The sequence below is a fragment of the Lepidothrix coronata genome, unplaced genomic scaffold (assembly GCF_001604755.1).
Source record: "Lepidothrix coronata isolate B3197 unplaced genomic scaffold, Lepidothrix_coronata-1.0 Scaffold10, whole genome shotgun sequence".
NCBI lineage: Eukaryota > Metazoa > Chordata > Aves > Passeriformes > Pipridae > Lepidothrix > Lepidothrix coronata.
The window spans coordinates 4263317-4284944 of NW_016690190.1; the positions used below are offsets into that span (position 1 = coordinate 4263317).

Genomic DNA, 21628 nt, shown 5'->3' on the forward strand with positions numbered 1-21628 from the left:
GAATATTCTGAGTCGGAAGGGACCCACAAGGATGATTCAGTCCAACTCTTAAATGAATGGCCCATACAGGAATTGAACCCACAACACAATCTTAGCACCATGCTTTAACCAACTGAGCTAATCTCAGATGTTTCTTAAGGTGTTCTGTTTAGTCATGTGGATGGTGCTCATCACAGCAAATGAATGATTTAATGAATCAGGTTCAGGAGAGATGAGTGTGATTATAAAATGAGGTTGGAGGTAGTACGGGCTTTGAAGTGGGAGGCTCAAGCTCTGCTTAGATCACTTAAATTGCAGCCATAGGGTGACTTCTACCTGACTCTCTGGTGCTCAACATGCAGTTGAACCCATGGGTGGATGGTTGATGAACTCATTAATTCTCTGATTGCCTGACATTTTTTAATTTTCCTTTCACTTCTTACCCCCAAACAGAGATTGACTCTGAAATCAACTGTAAGACTGAAGTAATTCCTGTGCCTTAATTTTGCTGCAAGAAGTCACTTGGTGCATCTCAGCTGGGCTTTACTTCTGACTTTGTTACACTCTTCATGTTTTCTTAACACTCTCTGTTTTAATGTTTCCCTATCATTAACTACTTGTCTCCTCTCTCTTTCCTGTTTTGGTTCTCTCTATGTGATTACTCACTCTGTTTTTCTGATCTTGTTCCAGCTTCCAATTTAAACTGTTCTAAACTGTCTTCTCTCTCTCTACCTTTTCTCTCTTCTGAAGTTTCCTGGAGCTCCCCCCACCCCAAATGTCTTTCCTTTCTCTCACTTTTGTCATTGTCTTTCTGTGGTTGTAAATACCACTGCCATTTGTTTAAATGCTGTTGTCTTTCTCTCTTTAGGGGGTTGTCATAAAGGATTTTAGACATGCTTTCCCTTCATGACAAGATTTACTTGTTACCATTGGTGTAGCTAGAAGGCTTATTACAAAAATGAAAATATGGAGGAGGAGTCCATTTTGCATATCGTGAAACACTTATCATTTCATTGTTAACAGCAGTTTTGGCAGCTCTTTAAATCAAAGGTTGAACTGGAAATATTATCAAAGAATCTAATAAAAAGGAAAAACTGTCACCTTTGAATTTTGAAAAAGTAAACCAAAAAAGGCAAAGTTATTTTCAGTAGAATATATTGTTTGCAGAAACAAGACCAATCCAACAATTTTTTGTCCTCATCCATCTTTTTAACTGCGAACTGAAATATTTGAAAGGAAAACTGAAGATTGAACTCAAATAATTTCTGATAAGAGGAATTTTCTGGACTTCTGAAAAAATATCTACTATTTCATGGGTACTACATATTGGTTGTTTCTAATTTTGTGAGAGCACCAGCCCTTGTTATCTGTCATGTGCAAAGCAGTTACATGATCTTCTGTAGTCATACTGGTTACATCATATTTGAGGTGTTGATGTGGTGTGAGGCAAGGTCTCCATTTGTACAACATGGCTTTTCCCTTGTTGGTAGCTAGTAGCAAAGGCACTTCAGGAATCAACCTGTGTCTCTGCAGAGAGTCAAAATATCTATAGCTGTATCTGCAGGTTTAGCATTTACCTTAGACAACTTGGCAAGTATTTTGGCTGTAGGAAAGCTTGAATCTTAGGAAACATACTATATTAAGGCTCTGTTGAGTTTTGTTTGTAGGGCTTCTGAAATGTTTCAGACTCCGAAACCCAACTGTTTTCCCTGCCTGTTTTGCTGAAAATAGTGTCAGTCAGGTTTGAATTTGAGTCCCTATCAACATAATATAAGGCAGCTTCCTTAGCAACAGTTATCCATGATTCCTGATGTGACCAGATCCTAGGTCGCTGGGGTGGGCAGAAGGGATGTAGGGGGGAGCCCCAAACCCAATGTGGCCATTTCTTGCAGGGGCTGAGTGGGGAGTTTGATGTTTTAATAGTACGGAAAGTCTGTTTGAATCACAGAATCACAGAATTCTTTGGGTTGGAAGGGACCTTAAAGATCATCTAGTTCCAAACCCCTGCTGTGGGCAGGGACACCTTTTGCTAGACCAGTTTGCTCAGAGCTCCATCCAGCCTGGCCTTGAAGTATGGGCCCTCCCTTCCAAGGATGGGGCTTCCATAACTTTTCTGGGCAACCTGTTCCAGTGCCTCACCACCCTCACAGTAAAGAAATTTTTCCTAATATCTACAGAATCACAGAATATGCTGAGTTGGAAGGGACCCACAAAGATCACTGACTCTAACCCTTAACCCTGCACAGGACCATCCCCAAGAGTCACACCATGTGCCTGAGAGTATTGTCCAAACTCTTCTTGAACTCTGTCGGGCTTGGTGCTGTGTGACCACTTTCCTGAGGATCCTGTTCCAGTGTGCAGCCACCCTCTGGGGAAAGAATCTTTTTCTAATAACCAACCTAAACCTCCCCAGATACAACTTCGGGCCATTCCCTTGAGTCCTGTCACTGGTCACCACAGAGAAGAGATCAGTGCCTGCCCCTCCTCTTCCCCTCACAAGGAAGTTGTAACCATAATGAGGTCTCCCTTCAGTCTCCTCTTCTTCAGGCTGAACAGACCAACTGACCTCAGCCCCTCCTCATACGGCTTCCCCTTAAGGCCCTTCACCATCTTTGTTGCCCTCCTTTAGATGGTCTCTAATAGCTTAATATCTTTCTTATATTGTGGTGACTAAAACTAATCTAAACCTACTCTCAGCTTGAATCCATTCCTCGTTGTCCTTTCACTACATGCTCTTGTAGAAAGTCTCTCCATCTTTCTTGTGGGCTCCTTTCAGGTACTGGAAGGCTTCAATTAAGCCACCTCAAAGCCTTTTCTTTTCCGGGCTGAACAAAACCAATTGTCTTAGCCTTTCCCCATAGGAGTGGTGATTGTTTGATTAAGGAAAACCAGTTTGAAGTAAGCTGAACTAAAAGGCAGGTTGCATATTTATTTTTTAATTGGTTATTTCTTTTTATTTACTTATTTATTTAATAATTAATTTTCTATGAAATATGAGAGGCTCTGAGTGGTAACATGTAGCAGAATAAAGGGAAAAACAAGCCCAAGCTCACACACGACTTGTGCTCTAGCTCCAGGCTCTGTTTGAGTTCACTGGAAACACTGGGGGTCCTTTCTTCCTGATGGGAAATTGTACTTTCTTTTGAAGAAAACCAAACTGGTGCTAATGACAGCTCTTTCAGACATTTGAATGCCAGGTCTCTTGCAGTCTTCACAGGAACTTTATTTCAGCAAAACTCTTAAGTTGTTTCATCTGACTTCTAGCATGATATAAAAGCTAGATACTTAAAAGTCTGTGTTTGGGATTCCTCTGCTGGTTTCCATGTCAATTACAATTATGTTGCATTTGAGCTAGAGGTTGCCAGCAGAGAATACTGAGGAGTGCCAAATTAAATTTCAAATACATTTTGTTCTTTGTTCATGTCGAGAAGTATTTCTCCCCTGAGGTTGCTGTCCTCAGCAAATGAGATCAGGTTGCCATTAAACTTTCTGTAAATATGAGTCTAGTTGAGTTTTCAAGGCCATCTGAGTGGCTAGCACTATTGACACTTCCTTGGAGGACTGGTGTAACATGAATGTTATAGGTACTGGTTTGAAAAAAAAAAAAGAAAAAAAGCCGGAAAAACCTTCCTTTCTTCCGAACAATCTCCAGTCAACCATCTTGGTATCTGGCTGCTTAATAGAAATGTGTCTCTAGGAAATGGGGAGGTTGCTTATTTTTAACACATGTATTTGTTAAGGCCCTGCTTTCCTATAAACATTGCCAAAATGAGACAATGCAAGTTATAGGAAAGTGAAAGGGAAAGCTCTGAATGACTTTTGGTAACTGGCTAGTGATTGATGCTTCACCACCAAGCAAATGTTTTTAGTTCCTTTTTATATTTGAATGTTTGCTTCCCAAATCCAGATTTTGGGTTCATTAGCATACTATGGATAGCCTCTAGCAGTGTATGCAAGTCCTATCTCTGTGTGTATTTTGCATTTCAAGCAATTAGCTTAATTTATATTAGGAAGAAACACTAATTGCAGGGGAAGGAAGAAGTAGGTAGCAACACACCAATGACAATTAAGATAAAGCATCACATATTACCTCTGTAGGTTTTCTTGAAAGAAGCTCTTTTCTGATGTCAATTAAGCCTCATAAGAACTTGAACCCTTGTAAGATAGACAGTATAGAATTATCTACTTTATATGAATTGGTAAGCTGAAACATGAAGTCTGTATTTTGCTTAGGTTTACAAAGCCAGAGGTCAGAAAAGAAGAGGGAAGTTCCAGACCTGTCAGGATCCTTGATTCTCTGACAGGTTTCTAGAAGATGAGCAACAGTTACAGAACTTCCTTGGCAAAATTCCTCCAATGAGATCAGTGATGTATATTGGGGATTTGGTATACAGGCTGGAAAATAGTTAAAAATCTCCATATTCTCTCTGGAATGAAGATAATTGCCCGTTCTGCCAATAGCTAATTATGTTTGACCTGCTTTCGATGGAGTCCCACTTTTTACAGTCTAACCAACCTTTTTGTTTCCTCTCTGTCATTGATCTCCAGAATGCAACAGCAACAACAGCAACGTCGGATGTTCACAGCTGCCCTCCTGGCACTTGTTTTCATTCTGGCAGCTGTGAGTACCACCGAGGCCGGCAAAAAAGAGAAACCAGGTAAGGTCCAGTGTAATTCAGAGTTAATCCCCAAGATAGATTGCATGTGTGGGAGAATGTCAAATGCTTCTGGTTTTGTTATGAGATTCAGGTAGCTTGTTAACGTTTTGACATCCAGGGTAGGGATTTGTGGCTCTGACATGTTGTTCTGTGTTAAACAGGAAACCAGAAAGTGGTTTCCACGCAAACTGGCAGCTTGACAACCCCAGAGACTGGAGTTCTTGGTTTATCACACAGTGGGTATTGCAAGGTAGCTTAAAATTTGCTCCAGGAATAGTTTCATGCTTGACTTAGGGAGAACCAAACAGGAGTGATGAAAGAGCAGTTATGTTGCTTGTTCAGGGTTGTATATGACAATACTACACCAATGCTGTGTGATGTGGAAATCCTCTGACAAAGATTTGAACTAACTCGCTGGCACAGCCAGCCAGATATCCAGTGGTAATTGCTTTCTGTCAGTGATGAATTCAGGCCTCATTATAGGAGAGACAGGCCTGGGGTGGAAAATTCATATTTGTCAAACCCAGTTTTGACATTTTTTAAAGAACATATTTTTTGGTGCTTTTCTTAAGGTCATATTATTTACAGGCTACTTACACTCAAGACAATATGAACTGTGAGTCTATCAGAACTAGTGTTCCAGCTAAAAAAAAATGGGCTTTCTAACCATTGTGGCTGTATGGAAATATGAGAAAATGTGAATGTGAACATACAAAACTTAGGAGAAAATTAATTTTATATGAGGTTATTTAAAGTTATTTGTGATGTTTGGGGGGCCTAAGTAGTGACAATGCTGTCTTTTCTCATAAGGCTTGGGTTTAAAGGATTGAAATGAAATCATGATCCTTACTTTTGTCCCTGAGCAATAAACCCACCTGTACTAACAGCACTTCAAATATGCTTCTCCATACAGGTTTTTTTGCCTTTGGAGTTTTGGTCATATTCTGACATAAAATGTGACATGGTATACCAAGTCAAAAGATTGAATCTCACAGCTGTTTCCCAGAGGTGCTCAAATCCTCTGATACACAATGTCAACACATTTCTAGTTGTTTAGTGTATAGTGTTTCAATTGGAACTGAGAATATTTGCCTGCCATCGGCTACTGGAGACAGAGGAGTGTCCTTTCTGAGCAAGCTTCTGTCCTTCTGCCTGTTTGGTCAGTGATCCTTGAGGGTTTTTAGATGATTCCCTATTCTGACATGGTAGTGGGAGTGAATTCGAATGATCACCCTGCTTTTGACTCAAAGAGGCTGACCTGTCTCTGCAGAACTGGGAAGAGGATGTCAGACTTTTTGATTTTAAAGCAATTGTGTTACAAGTGTCTTCCTTATTTACCCTTTCAGGTGCTCTGACTCTTTGGTTAAGTTTAGGGAACATCTCTGTAGGCTCTGGGTACTGACCACTTCTCTTGCTTGGTTCCTTGTCTTCATCCAGAGAAAAAGGCGAAGAAGTCTGACTGTGGGGAATGGCAGTGGAGTGTCTGTGTCCCCACCAATGGTGACTGTGGTCTGGGGACACGTGAGGGCACTCGCACTGGAGCTGAGTGCAAACAAACCACCAAGACTCAGAAGTGTAAGATTCCCTGCAACTGGAAGAAGCAATTTGGAGGTAAGCACCAGTCTCTTAAGGGATTTGTTTTGTTTTTAATTTTAAGAATGGAGCAGGAAGTCTGTATTTTCTCTTTAGTTCTGCAAATGTCTTGGTGAAGAGGTTAGTCCTGTATTTGAAGTTCATCAGAGCTAGAACATGTAGGGCATCAGAAGGCAGCCTCTTCAGAGCTCCTCTGCATAGAGTCCATATAATCTACTAATTATAAACTCAGTCTTCCAGCATGCTGAAATCTGCTCTCCTGTGGTGTCCAACCCTATTTAAGGCAGTAGTGTAAGTTCACAGCTGTGAATCTCTGTGATGGTTATCACAGGCTTTATGTGACCTTGTGATGTGTGATACGAGCCTTGTTGCCAGTGTGTGCAGTGGAGGGAGCAAATGATGATCAGTGTATATCATCTTTATCATTCAGTTCAGAAGCTTCACGTGCAACAGTTTAGAAACACGTCAGATCTGTTGTGGATAAGATGTCTGTCCAAGACTCAAATTTGATGACGCTTGCAATCTTGGCTTTTTTTCTAGTAAGCAGCTTGCGTGGTTTTGACATTATTGTGACCTTACCATCACAATCAGTGCTGCAGTTTCAGACCTGAGAAGTTTGTAGTTGCATATACATTTCTGAAACTGTTCAAGCCTTGTTTGGTAATCTTTGGCATCATACAAATATTGGAATATAGAATGTAGATGATATTCCCATTGTTGTTGTATCTTCTTTTTGTTGTTGTTGTTTATTGTTCATATTCACAGCTGAATGTATTTTCTTTTATGTGAAAAAATGCAATATCCATGCAAAAGCCAGAGGATTAAACTTTAGAACACTGGGGAGAGGGAAAGCTGCAATTACCACCGCAAATAATCTTTAAATTTTTCTTGAGATTCTTTTCCTCAGCTGCACATCCTTTTGTCTATACGTACTGACTGTCTGTGATATCCTATTAGACTCATAATATTTTTGTTTTCCCACTCAGCCACTGTGTTTTAAAACTTGCCCTTTATTTACTTATTGCAGCGGAGTGCAAATACCAGTTCCAAGCCTGGGGAGAATGTGACTTGAATACGGCCCTGAAGACTCGAACTGGAAACCTAAAGAGAGCCCTTCACAATGCTGACTGCCAGAAGACTGTCACAATCTCAAAGCCCTGTGGGAAGCTTACCAAACCCAAACCTCAAGGTAAATTCCATTTTCTGAAAGCTGCACGCTAGTTCATTTAAATCACTGGATTTGTGATGTCCCACGTGCTTCAGTGGGAGCTCAGTTGTACAGGAGATTGCACTTTCATGGTCCTTCCTCAGTTTAGCACTGCTCCTGTCTCTCAGTGGTCAGACAGACTATTCCTGAGCTGTATAGTCAAGGCTGTGTGACACACACAAGGTAAACTGAAGATTAGAGCTCCAATTTTAACTTTAGACCACCTGTATCACTACCAGTTTGCTTATGTGACAAGACTGCCAGACTGCAGATTCTTTTCATAACTCACCTGTTGATGGGAACAGACCAATAATAGCATGATAAAATATCCCTTGACAAAGACATCTTTTATATAGGTTTTGTTTGGTATCAATTAATGACTAGTTGAAAAAAGAACCGCTTTCCTTCTGGACAGGACTCATTGAAAGGATATTCTGCTCTGTGCACACTGAAATATGTAAATGTTGTGCACCCTTGGGCTTGTTTATTCTTTATTCAAATATGGCAGGAAGGAGAGTACAGAAAGTATATTTCTTATTTAAATGTGACTGACAGTGTAATTCGTAGTGCACATAAAGACATATGCCCTGCATTTGTGTTTCCAGGTGTCCCTTAGAAAAACTTATATTCTTTCTAATCATTAAAGCCTTTTAATGTACTCTTTTGTTGGAGTAACAGGTGTTACATGTGTGGGATGATTTATAGTGGGAGCTAAAATTGTGAGATCTTGTTTGAGATGCAGAAGTAATGTGTTTTAAGTGGATTATACAAGCTATGCTACCCTGACATTTGTTTGCTTAAAACCAGCAAGGTTTAACACACTCCAGGCTCTGAATACTTGGATAATAACACAAATAAATGTGATTAGGTGTGACAGGTGCACCTGGGACAAGCAACTTTCAAATTGTGGATGGTGGTGCACCACTGATCTGAGGAGCAACTGCAGGTGGCCTGCTCTGCTTGTGCAACCAGGGAGATGCTTGACAAGGTTGCAGGTGCTTTTTGTGTGTGTTTTTCCGTCTGCTTTGTAGTCAGTGCAGCTGTAAGTGCTTTTCCTTGCGCACCATCCATGGCGTTATTAGATGAGTCTGAAACTTGCCTAGATAGTGACAGGCTGTGAAGCAGAAGGGATACAACTAGCTTTTTAGAGACCAGCTGACTTGGTTGAGATGGCAGCAGTAAACATCATTTGAGGGTAGAAATGATTGGGTGGGGATGCAGGGAGGGCTTTGAGATGTGTGATTTTTATTGTGTAACAGTTTGGGGGGTAAGGACTTTTTTCCTGTTTCTGTGGTTTGGATTTTTTTTGTTTGCTTATTTTTTTTTTTTTTTTTTTTTTTTTTTTTTTTTATTGGTTGTTTGTGGTTTTTTGTTTCATTGGGTTTTGTTGTTTGGTTTTGGCTTGTTTGGTTTTTCGTTTCCTTGGGTTTTTTTGTTTGTTTTTTTTTTTAGTAAGTTTGTACGCCTGTGTAGCATTTGGGAGTTTATTGAATGAAGCTTCCCATTGTGCTGCCAGAAGGCCTCTGCCACTCGAGCCACCAGTAGCTCTCTGCCTTGTCTTGCTCCCACAGAGTCAGTATGTTCTGTGAATGGCTGCCAGAAGAGGGGAGAGGGAGACAAAGCAGGACGTTGATACAGTACTGTTTTGTGAAAGCAGGGCTGTTGGGCAGTACAGACTTGTTTTCGAGTTATAGTTTTGAAGGCAGAGCTTGAGAAATTGCTGGGTTGGAGTTAACCTTAACTGATTCTAGGTATCACTGAGCTATAGCTGAAACTGAAGCTCAGGTTGGGACAGCTGCAGCAAACAGATATGGGGTTTTACTTAATTAGGAAACCTGACTTCATTTGATTCGAAGGAATGCAAAGGGAGAAATAGGTACAAATGTGGGGGTTTGGTCATAATAACTGTGAGCAGAAGTTCTGCTCTCCTGATTTACTTTAGAAATCTTCCTGCATGCCACCTGCTTGTTCATCTGCTGTTGGCATTAGTAGGAGTGGCAGACATGGAAGTCACACACACACAGCCTGCCTGGGCTCTGGGCTAAGTCCATATTGCAGATATGTGGGTATAACTACATAGGAGCTACAATGGGCAGTGTGTTGGCACCAGTAGGAGGAATTAGAATAATAAATTGGGTCAAGCATATTAGTACTGTATGAAATGTTTTGCCCTACTAGACTTTATTTCTGAGTTAAAAGTCATAGTGCTGACATGTTGGCTGGAATGAGAGTATTTGTTTTCTTCCTGAAGTGAAAGAAATTGCGAGTTGGAGGTAAGTCCTTACCCACAACTAGATAAAAGAAAAAAATCAAACTGCATTCAATCTATAGCTAGAATTTTAATAAATTTCCTTATTTGGAGATGAGAAATAAGAACTGGATTATTGCCTGAGAGCTTAGAATGGACTGCAGGTATATATTAGGCTCCCTTTTCACACATAGCTTTGCATCAGTGTCTCAAGACTACAAGAGAAAAAGCCTATGATATATTATTTGGAAGCAGCAGCGTTTTTTTCTGAGGCACAATGTTGCAAAAGATCTGTGTTGATATGCAGCTACATCTGTAAACGCTGGTCAAGGACCACCAATTCCTACTGTGATTGCCTGGGGTAGCAGAACAGTGGCTTCCTGGCATTTGAGAGCTCTGGCAACAGAGCACTAAGTTGGGTTTATCAGTTCCAGGAGTCTGTTTTACTGCTGGATGGTTACCTTTCTGTCTGGTGTATGCTTTAAGAGCTACACCAATGAGTACATCTCTGACAGCAACTTTTGGAGTACCAAAAGCAGATGTGAACTGACTGAGAATATTGCACTGAAAAATACTGACATATTCAGAAAAAGCGTTTTTTTTCATGATTTTCCTGACTAGCCTCCTTTCTTGTGCACAGAAATTTTTCTTTTATTAGCTTGTGTTTGTAACCTCTCCAGTATATCACTTTTCCTTTTGATTTCATACTGAAAATGAGTTGAGCAAAAGCCCACATTTAGCTTCTCCAATCAATGGTAGTTATATGTATCTTCTGTCACTTTTTGTCACTTGCCATCTTTTAAAGCTGAAACCTCTGACTTACATATTTCTTCGTATAACAATTTATCCACAATAAGAATACTCACTACTGGACTTAACCTAAATTCCTTCTGTTATTGCAAAATAGTTTTTGTGATGAAGAGACTGGACCGTATACAGTATTTCAAGCACATCCTCTACAGATCTGTGTTGAAAAAGAAAACATCGTTGCAATACTACCTTTATTGTTCATTATATCCACCAAATATTTTAACTATGATTTAAATTTTGATCACTGCTTGCGTGTGAAGTAAACATCTTTATCTAAGACCTTCACAATTCTCCCTAACTCTTACATTTTTTAAAAATTAGTTAATGTGATTAGTTAAGAACCCCAGAAGTTGTGTGGGTAAGACAGCTTATTTGTTTAGGCCCCGCCAATGAAGTGTTGTGCATCAAATTTCACCTGACACAGTTCCTTGATGTGACTTGGTGCCTGAAGCTCCTCCTCACATTTTCTGCTCTTTGAGAAAACTGCAAATAAATTGATCTTAACTGTGGGTGCTGCCCTACTGTTGGTTATCCATCTTTCCAGCTTGTGAACATATGGCAACTTTGCTGGTAGCACGAATCATATGTCTCTTTCCTCTCACTTAACAATTTCAAAAATGACTGCTGTTCATAAGATCTTGTTCTATTCTTAACATAAAGTGAAATTATACATGTAGAAAAATCTCAAGGGTTATAATTTTGCAGATTTGCTGATAAAAGTATAGTTTGTGCTAAATTAAACTAGGAGATACTCATGATTTTTGGGTATCAATGCCTTCTTCATAAACTGGTGACCTAAGTGTTTTTATGGATTTGTTTTATTGTTAGTCAGCTTTCATAGAAAAGTGTTAAAGTCTTTTTGAAGCACTCCTAATTATTTTGGAAAATAAATAGAAAAGTATATAAATTTTTTCTTCTTACTTACAATTGCTCCATGACAGTACTTTTTTCTTCTGAGCGTCTGACTTCTATAGATTATTGTCTATGACACTTGGACATTTTGGAGTCCAGTGCTGTATATTGAATTTTAGGGTGAGAGCAGATGATAAACCAAGAATTTGAATTTTACCTGGTTTTCTGACGAGCTCTTTTTCCCTAGCTTTGCTCAGGCTGGAAGACAGTAACTTGGTCCTGGGCTGCTGTGCTAAAGCGTAGCTAACACAGAATGAGAAACATCTTTTGCTCTTGAATATTGTGCTTTTGGACAGAGAGATTGTCAGCAAAGTGACAGTGATATCCCAGACACCATGGTTTGTGTATTTAGTATACAAATGAGGTCATGAGGAAGCCTGTCATAAAGTCTGGGCAGGCTGAAAGGATAATTTTTATCACAAAAATCCCAGTGGAGGCAACCACCTCTCCTCTAGCACATACAATTGCATATTCTAATCAGTGTCTGCAAGGCCAGCGATGTTCAAGGTCTCCCTAAACTATCTTGACAGATATGAAAGTCTTGGGCACTTCTATCAAGTGGCTGCTCTAATGGCCAGCTTGCACTGAAGAGCACAAAGCACTTCCGACATACTCCATCTGTCCTACTTCACAGCCACCCAAACTTGATTGATGGTTGTTCGGGTTCCAGCCATCTAGAAAGCACAAGAATGGAGTATTGTCAGGATTCAGGAAACATTTTACTTTAGCTGCTAAGAGAGGAGGAATTTATTTTCATTGAGCTGTGTTGCCTGATAGGCATTATTTCTTTTTATACTCATTCTATGTCTCTCATTCTTTCTCTCTCTCTCCCCATAAGTCTTGTACTTTCAGGTATTTATTCTTCAGTTTAAGATAAAATTAAATAGAATAAACAGTCTGTCTGCCCTTTCTGCAATGCACCCTTCATTTTTTGAATTATGCTCCTTTCTGGTAAATTTTTCACCTTCCTGTATTTAGTTCTTTTTAATAAATCTCCCTTTACAACTTTTTGTCAATTCACAGTATATCTGATCTATGAGTTACTTTATCCTGGCTCAGCTCAGTCCTTGCCACATAGGAGAACAATTCCATCTAAGACTGGCCAACATTAACACTGCTTACAGCACTGTTGTCTTTTAATAATCGGAGTTCCGACCAAACATCATATCCTCAAATGTGCAGAGTTTGGAAAGATTTCCCACATGAAGGCAAGACTTACCTGAGTTGTTAATGGCTGTAATCTCTTTTGTGTAATTCACATCAGGTGTAGCATTTTAGAGCCTACAAGGTGTCAATACAGTTCCCTGTGTGCGTGTATGCGTGCTACTACAGTGGAGGAAAGACTGCCCTCTGTGTGTTTTTAATAATTTCGTATAATTTGAAAAGTTTTACTTAAGAGTTTAGTGGAATATAAATAATATGCCCTGCCTTGTTTCTTTTATCTATCTATCTTTATAGGCAGCAATTAGCTCATCCTGCTATCACTCCTTGGAGCTCAGGAAGTTCAATTTAAAGAAAAGTAGTAATTGAAAGTCAGAAAGGCTAAATGGTTTTCCAAATTGACACAAGTATCAGTGGCAGGTCCAGGCACACATCTAGTAGCTGCTGCTCCCTTTTATTCTGGTCTGCAATTAAAATTATCAGAATGTGACAACTGACTTCAAGGTGAGAGTCTGAACTGCAGTCTTTAATTAGGGTCTTAGGTTTTGATGGTGGTAACATCAGATGACTTAACTCAGTGTCAAACACTGCCTTACCTTGGGTCTTCTCAGAGAGCTTGGTGTCAAATTTAGAGATGTGCTTGTGGTAATGAACAGGTATATCTCTGTCTTTACTTACTGGTGACAGAAGCAGAAAAATGTGTATTTTGAGAGCTCCAGTGGCAGATTTTGACCTGCAGAGAGAACATCTTACTTGCAGTGCTCTGCCAGGACAACTGACTGCACTTTGACAGGATGACTTGGCTGCTGGTTGTTACAAGGAGCTGAAAGTGGTGCTGTATGAGTGAATTGCTCTCCTGAGCTGTTTGTTGCTCAGACTAACTGGGTGTTGCTCTGACAAAATCGAACCACTCCATGTTGCGTGTTGGACAAGCTGTTTTTTCTGGGGTGCCCTCCCTCAACCTCACCTTTGTGCAGTAACAAAATGTCTACTTCTAAAGAGCAGCTGGAGGGGACACAGAGTGAGAAGCAATGACTTGTTAGGACTGCAATTTCCTTTTGTTTGGTGCTAGTGTCTCCTGTTTTGGCTTCACAGTCATGCTGTATCTCCCTCTGTAGGTTTTAGAATTCCCCATCTTTAATGTAACTCATTAGTCGTGCAGGCATGCAGCTAGTGTAATAATTAGTATTACAGGAGGCAGAATAATAGGATCTGCTCAAACTAATTAGTTATAAAAATGAGGGATTTTCTCATATTAGGAAACAGCTGTGATAGCTAAAGAAAAATCTGAAAGGCAAAATTGGGAGGTTTTTCTCCTGTTTTGAGGGGTGAGACAGGTTTATTGAAGAATGGCCTCTGGCACTGACCACTAGCCTGTAGTGAAATACAGTGATCTGAGCTCTGTGGGGCAGGACACTGGCAGTGGATGCCCAGTGGGAACAGCATAGCTGACTGTTATTATTGTTGCTATCACCATGATTATTTGTATTGCATGAGTGCCCAGAGGCCCCAGCTGAAAAAGGGTGCCATTGTACTAAGCACTGCATAAACATTGTGAGAAGCAGTTTTGCCATGAATAATTTATGCCCTATGGCGCTGGGAAATGTGAAAACCAAGAGAAGTAGCAGTGGTCCAGAGCGGTGAGACTGGGTACTAAATGCTTGGTTGTGTTTCCTTGTGCCCCTTGCTAGCCTGAGGACAAGGCTTGTATTTCAAGATGAAGTAAAACTCATTGGAAGCTTTGGTCTCTGCAACATATCTCTGTGTTTTGGCTCCTTGCTACCATAACATATGGAAATATGATTTTTCTCAATTTAAGTGGGAATGAGAGCAAGCCATATAAGAAAAATAAAACACAATGGTGCTTACAGTGTGGACCTGCCTCAAGCTGCTTGTAAGCTGCCAGTGCAGCCCATAACTAATAAAGTTTGGATGCCTTTTAATGGTGTTTTTTCTGCTTCCATTTCCTTATGTTTCTTGGAGGCTTTGCACTGTAGTCTCCCTTGAGACTGCTTTTGTACCCTTGAAAAATTACAGTGTTTGGATAAATAATTCGAATGCCTTGCCAGATCACAGCATAATATCAATCTGATTGACACAACACTAATTCCAGGGAACATGAAATGCATGTAGGAGAGGGAGAAAATGAATATTTTTTTTTAACTAAGTATTTTTCAATTTTTAGTTGGTCTGCAGCTTTTATGAGTGTTTTTGAAAAGAGAAACATTGTGATGTTTCATGGGAAACCTAAATTCCCATGTCTTCTGACCCCCTGCTTTGTTTTTCAGATTATGTTTTTTGCTATGGTGTCCCAAAAGATGAAAAACTGGGTTTGACAAATTCTCATTTAACTGTCTAGTACCTGCAGGAGTTTCTTTTAGGGTTCAATGCAGACCTTTGTGGGTGAAAGTTTAAATACCCTTGTGTGTGCCAATTCTGTTACATGCTCATTGTCTCACTTTCCTGGCTTGCAAGAGCAGCTCAGCCTCCTTGGCATTAGTTAGTGCCCTTGAGCCATGAAAATGCCTTAAGCTGTGGGATTTGCTGTGATAAAAGATATGCCATCAGCAAATGTTTACACTCATTACTGTTCCCAGCAGTGAAACAGAGAGAAAGCCCTGTCCCTTCCTTTCTGTCCTTTCTTTTCCTTTTCTACTTCTTCACTTCCTTTCCTTTCAAGCTTGCTTTCTTTTCCCCCCTTCTTTATCCCTCCATCTCATTTTCCACGTTGCCATCTCTCTATCCTTTCTTCTATTTCTGCTTACTGAAAAACTTTTGCTGGCAACTCTTCAGAGTGTGCAGTGATCAAAGCCAAACCTGTGTCCTGTGCCCTGAGGGTAGATCTCATCTGGGGCAGATGCAGAAAGCACAACTGAGAATTGCACGTGCCTGGTTTTCGGGAACTAACAGAATAAAATAGGTTCTCTATTCACAGTATACCACAAATAACTTTCTGGTAAATAACAATCTATATATACTATATATATATATTTATATACGTACATATTACATGGATCTCAGGTTTACATATATACTGCCTTAATTTGCGATCTTTTTGCTGTATAGGTCTATGTTAAAGTACAAAGGTTTTATTAATGCTTTCTGTTTTCAGCAGTCTCCTGCAGACATGTGAATGCAGAGAGTAAACTCTGAATATCAGTCTGTGCCTGCACCTGTCTTGCTGGCATTAAGAGGGATCTTGTGTACAGCATAGGCACAGAGAGGGCTGAAGAGCCAGCTGGGACTGTGTCCCTCTTGTGCTGAACACAGAACATGACTAAGAACAGTAAGAAGTCCATATCCTACAGAAGCAGCAGTATAAATACACCCGAGGCAGATGAGAAGAAGACAACAACGGAAAAGCAAAGTGAGCTGCTTCTGGAAATAATTTTCCAGTTAGCCAGACCCATTCACCAGTCTCCAGTTGCAAAACAGACTTGGTTTGAAAACTTTATCCATTGCAACCTTCTGCATACTTACTCTTAAGATTCTAACATCTTAGATACCTGTGACCTAGATGTAAAGAAAATTAGATGAAATTTTCATGTTCTTTGCCTTTGGGCAATTAGGCCACCCAGCAAAATCAGAGAATGAGTGTGTCTTTGTGGTCTTTTGTATCCCTAAGCTATTTTGAAACTTTTCTCCCAAATACGTGAATGAAGAAAATCACCAAAATTAAACCTTTCTGTTGAAAATCCTTGTTTCAGCAAATTACCTCTTAAATAAAAGCTCCCTGTAATTCCTGACTAGTTTAAGTGAGGATGGTAATGGGAAGGTTTTAAACATCTTACATCTGTATGTCAGGTTCAAGAAAAGGTTTCTGACTGTGTAAGATTGTTTCAGAGTTTTGTGGCTCATTTTAGAATAAATTGGATTAATTTTTCCCCACAGTTATTCCAAGGAGAAAGAAAATGATTGAAACATTTTCCATGAGTGGTTCCTTGGTTCCATTTCTTTGTCAGATGTGTCACTGTTTGTTACAGGCATAAATGTAGCTGTTCCCCATCCATAACATGCATTGCAGCATGAATTCCTGGCCTATATGGTGCAGCAGCACCCTTTAGGTTTGAACTGAGTCCATCTTGTGTTCAACAGGGAACAAATCAAAGTCTATCCAAAATGGAACTTCAGCAAAGCGAGAAGCAGAACAAAACCTTATGGAGAAGAGTGAAGAAATTGAGGAACACAGACAACTAGAGAAAGTCATTAAACAACACAGAGCTAAAATATAGGGGATATAATAAATTGTAATATATTGATGAAGTATAAGTCACATTAAGGTCATTGAATCCTTGGAGACTTGCTTTCTACTGCTGCTTAACTAGTGGAGTATTGCTTTTTTTTCCATCCAGTAGAACTGAGTTGCTCCAAGAGGCTTTTCAGAAGAATTCATTATGGAACACAGTTGCTATCATAATATAGTTTTTCCTTCTTAAACCATTTGGAATTCATAAATGCTGTATATAGAACAGGAAAATGGGAAAAACAGGAACTAAATGGCCATGAAATGTTCTCTTTCACTACAAGAAAAAGAAATACCATTTTTAAAGGGTATTTCATAAACCCAGGGATTTGTTACTACAGTCGTAGAAATCACAAGATTGTACCATTTCTGTTCCTAGAGAGCAGAATGAATCCCTTTAGGGTGAGATTTTCTTCACTAAAGGATAAAATCCTTGATTTCATCAAAGTCCATTCCATGTGCATTGGCCTTTCATCCCCAAAATTCAGAAGCTCTCTGCACCAGCACAGCAACCTGGTGCTTCGGAAAATTTGCTCCAATGAGAGGTAGAGAGGCCTTTCAAAAACATGCCTTGCTCTGTGTTCAGTAGGATTGAATGCTAGTTCCTGGCAAAACTGTGTCCTGAACATCTGATGTGGAATTTTTTTACTCTAACCTTTCCTCAGCCCAACTTCTGCAATTTTGAATGATTTATATTGCCTTAGGGACACTGCTTGACTTTTACATACAGGTGTTCAGCAGTGCCATGAGTGAATTGTTACCTTCTTTTCAACAAATGAAAATAAATGCCTGCAAATCTTGGCTTACAAAGCTTGACTTCCATTAAAATGTAATTACCTCTCTTTTGTGCCTTATACATTAAGACTGGCTTCAAATGGTGTGTGGCTCCTGTTCAGCTAAATTGCTTTCATTTGCTGCTTGCATAGTAAGAATGAGGCTCTGGAATAAAGATGACTATTTAAAGAGGACTGCTGCCATTCCAAACTTCATAGAGAAAGTTCTGCTTATAAAATTCATTTGCTTACTTGGTAAGATCCTGACTGGAGTATTTGTTACTGGTCATCATGGGCCCACAGAAATGGGTCTAGTGCTAATCCATGACTACACGATTTTTAATCCTGGGACTAATTCTAAGGCATAAAACAATTCGTAGGGTTATTCAGGTGATGAATGATCAGATAATACAGTGTCAGTGCATTGACACAGTTTTTTCCTGCAGCGCTGTTTGTTTTTTATCTTGCAAGAAGTGTGTTGGTTTCAGAAGGGAGTAGAATGGCTGAGCAGTGCTTAGGTGTTGCACACTGCAAGGACTGCCAGGCCTTTGGAATTTGCTCTTTGCATGTGCCCTGGTCCAGGATCCTGGCCTCTGTATGAGCAAGAGCATGGCTAGGCAGCCCCTCGCTGTGGGATAAGAGGGAAGAAGGAAAGTGTATGCAGTAAAACACACACAAAAACTGAGGACTGTTTTGTCATCCTTGTTAATATTCGGAAGCATACGTAGCTCACTCTTCCAGTACTTATGTTTTGCTGCAAGGAGGCACAGGGAGGGGAAACGTAAGTATTTCCTTGATGTGAAGGAAGCCAGTGAGAAGACATAACTTCTACTTTTCTCAGTGTGGCTTTGTGTGAACTGTGCCAGATGATTTGTCTGGGGCTCTTGGTGCTCTTGGAACAGCAGGCAAACAGCTACCCTTGTCTAGTCCCTCCTCTGCAAAGCCTGTTCACCTCAAATGTTGAGAGATACATAAGTGCTGGCCGTGGTATTGGTATCTGTAGGAGAAATACTTTTGATAAGGCATTTAATGTATTTAAATTAATGTAAGTATAAGTATCAAACACGTTTGCATACTTTTCATAAGGTTTTATATTGAGATGTTCCAGTTTGTGGACCATGAACCAGAAATTACTTGTAGGATACTTCTTTCACAGTTAGGCACATAGCCTGGCTGAGCAGGTCCCTGAACTGACCAAAGTCTCCTCTTCTGAAATACAGGATTATCATCCTGATTTTAACTTTGCTCCTTCCTCTCTGGATCCTGAACTCTACTACAAATAGCTCATAAAGGCACATCCAACTGCTGTCTGGCTCAACTGGGCCACCTAACTTAAAAACAAATAGGGCAGTGAGCAGGTTCAGATTAAAATTCTGTGTGAGCTGACATGAACCTGAATTTCATCTGGTCATGTGGTTCTGCCATAGTAGCTCTCAAAATAATTGGTAGCACTTGTCTTCAGCAAACATGTTCCCTGTAGGCAATGGACAGCTGGTGCACAGATCCATAGTCTGTCTTTGGAAATATAACACTTAATGGGGCAGGCGAGGTGAAAAACGCTGCTGTTGGCCCAAAGTGCCTTCAAATGACAGTCAAGGTAGTCTGCTCAAGGTAGTCCCTGTCACTGTGCAGATTTTCCTGCTTCCTTCTGGCTCAGTGGTGAGTGTTGCTGTGGTCGAGCTGCTTTGCAGGGCCAGTGAGATATGGAGATCAGCTTAGTGGCTTCCCCATCATAAAGACTGGCTTGATGGGCACTGCTTGATGAATTACTACAATTTCTGATGGCAGGCTGGGACCACATTAAGATGCCAGGTAGGAAATGGCTGAACCGAAGGTATTACCTCTGATCTGTGCTAACCTGAATTGAATTTCTGTAATTTTCACGTATGGAATATGAAACTGTATGGGATTGTTGTGCACAGTGTATCAAGGGGATCTTCCCCTCACTTAACTGCCAGATCCTACAGCTGTTGCTGGACTATGGGACTGTTGAGCTTCCAGATAACTGGCGTTATACACTCAGCTGGTCAGCCTTTGGAGCACGGTGTCAGAACTAGCACATGGCAACCCTTCCAGTCATGCCTGGTTACTCCAGGAAGGATAACACTGGTGAGTTGATCAGGGTGATGTGGTTCCCAGTGTGGCTGTGTGAGCTGACCTGATAGTATGTCATAGAAGTTGAAATAGTAGCATATGGTAAAGAGAGATGAGGACAATAAAAGCCTGAATGTCCCAAATGTAAAGAGTAGGCCTAAGCAATGAAGAAACATGAGCAAAGTGCATCTTAATGCAACTTTATACTTTGTTTGCTGTGGACCATTGTCTGTAGCGTGATCATAATCAAAACAGGTAGTGTGGCTGTGAGCAGACTTGTGCATAAGCATATGAACATTAACATCTTCATAGGTCAGTACATGGTTATTGGTGTCTGTGTTATGATTTTTAAAAGAACCTAAGGACTGGGAATTATTTGAGCAGACTTCTTCTTTTTTTTTTTATGCTGTTGCAACTCTCTGTGTGCGTGTCATTTCACATAGCAAATATGCTTTTCATCAATCCAGTTTACCTGCCTGAAAGACAACTCTGTGGTGGTGCCAGTACCTTTAATGATGGAGGAATTACATCTGGCACATAACAGTTTTACCCTGATGAGGCACAAAGCACAGTCACTTGTCTTTGTAGGTAGATGAGTTTGGCAGTTTGGATGATGTGCAAATTATCACAAGGATAATTTGGAAGGAGTTATGAGTATGGGGACCTGATGTGATCACATGACTCCAGATCAAAGCCTTCTCCTAGTGGTCGCTTCATCCCTTCCATGAACTCCACATACTCTTCAGTAGGGGTCCTGTCTGCATTTACACATCTCATTCTAGTAAATTTGGTTGAAGTCTGCATAGTACTCTTACACTTGTGCTGGGTCTAAATAGATTTTACAGATTCGAGTGCTGAGAAAGTGGTGATGTGGGGGGGTAGAGAGCATGAAAGAGAGCACAATCATTACAGAATACAGAAGGGTCAGTGATACAGAGGCAAAATTAGAGGAAGTGGAGGATGTAGGTAAAAGAGGCTCAGGAGGATACAGGAAATTTGCAGGGGAAAAAAAGCTTTAGCTGAAAGCAAATTAGGTATTAACTTAATGAAAAATGGCTTTTTCGAGCGACAGATTGTAAAATAGCGTCAGATTCTGTGAATGGCTCCAGACTGCAGACGTTCATACACACATGCAAGCACACACACAGACACATACAAAGGCAGGAGGGGAAAAATTGTTCATTTTCAAATGAAATTACTTCTTTTAAATTATTATCCCTTTAAATGTTAAGCAAAGTTTTTAAAGGAAAGAGATTTTAGAGAGATTATACAACTAAACACTAAAAAAGTGTTTTATATTGCATTGACTAAAGGAATATTGGAAAAAATTTTTGTCTTGTTGAAAAAGGTGAAGAAAAATTGTTGGTTTGAAACACTGGCAAACAGGAAAAATAACCATCAGAGAAATGTGACAACCTAAATTTGCCTTCTGTTGAAGGTACCTGGCCCTATCCATAGCTGAAAGATGTTGGTGTAGTTCCCTTGGCTTTAATAAAAATAAGTTGGTTTTACCAGAACTGATGTTTACTAGACTATCTGTGTTATCCAAATGGTTCAGAGAGGAAAGAATCACATTCACAAAGAACAATACCACCTGAAGCTCATTTGTTGTCTCTCCGTGGCACCTGCTATGTTGGTTTTCGTGCTGGAATCCACAAGGATTTATTCATGCTCCCAGTGAGAACTGTTATTTTCCCCATTACAAGGTGACATGTGACACAAGAGCACCCAATCCTCTTAATTCATATTAATTTTTTAGATGCCTTGGTGAATTTGCTTTACCTGTAGAATACCACACTACCCTAGAGTGCAGTGACTGTTATTGCAGATGGTAATATAATATATAAATTTTCACTAGTACATTCATATTGTTCCCTTATTGCTCCCAAATTAATCAGAGAGGCAGGAGATCCTTAGACCCTTCCTCATCCTATCCACAGTACCAGCTGT

At 40.1% G+C, this 21628-nt stretch overlaps 1 protein-coding gene across 2 annotated transcripts in view; it reads left to right on the forward strand.

The window, feature by feature from the left end:
• Positions 1-21628, forward strand: part of PTN (pleiotrophin) — an 80211-nt gene that overhangs the window by 51033 nt on the left and 7550 nt on the right. For both annotated transcript variants that reach the window (XM_017804897.1, XM_017804898.1), the window contains exons 2-4: positions 4528-4637; positions 6075-6248; positions 7258-7419. In XM_017804897.1, coding sequence (XP_017660386.1) covers positions 4529-4637; positions 6075-6248; positions 7258-7419 — 445 coding nt within the window. In that variant the 5' untranslated portion in view covers position 4528. The remainder of the gene's footprint in view (positions 1-4527; positions 4638-6074; positions 6249-7257; positions 7420-21628) is intronic.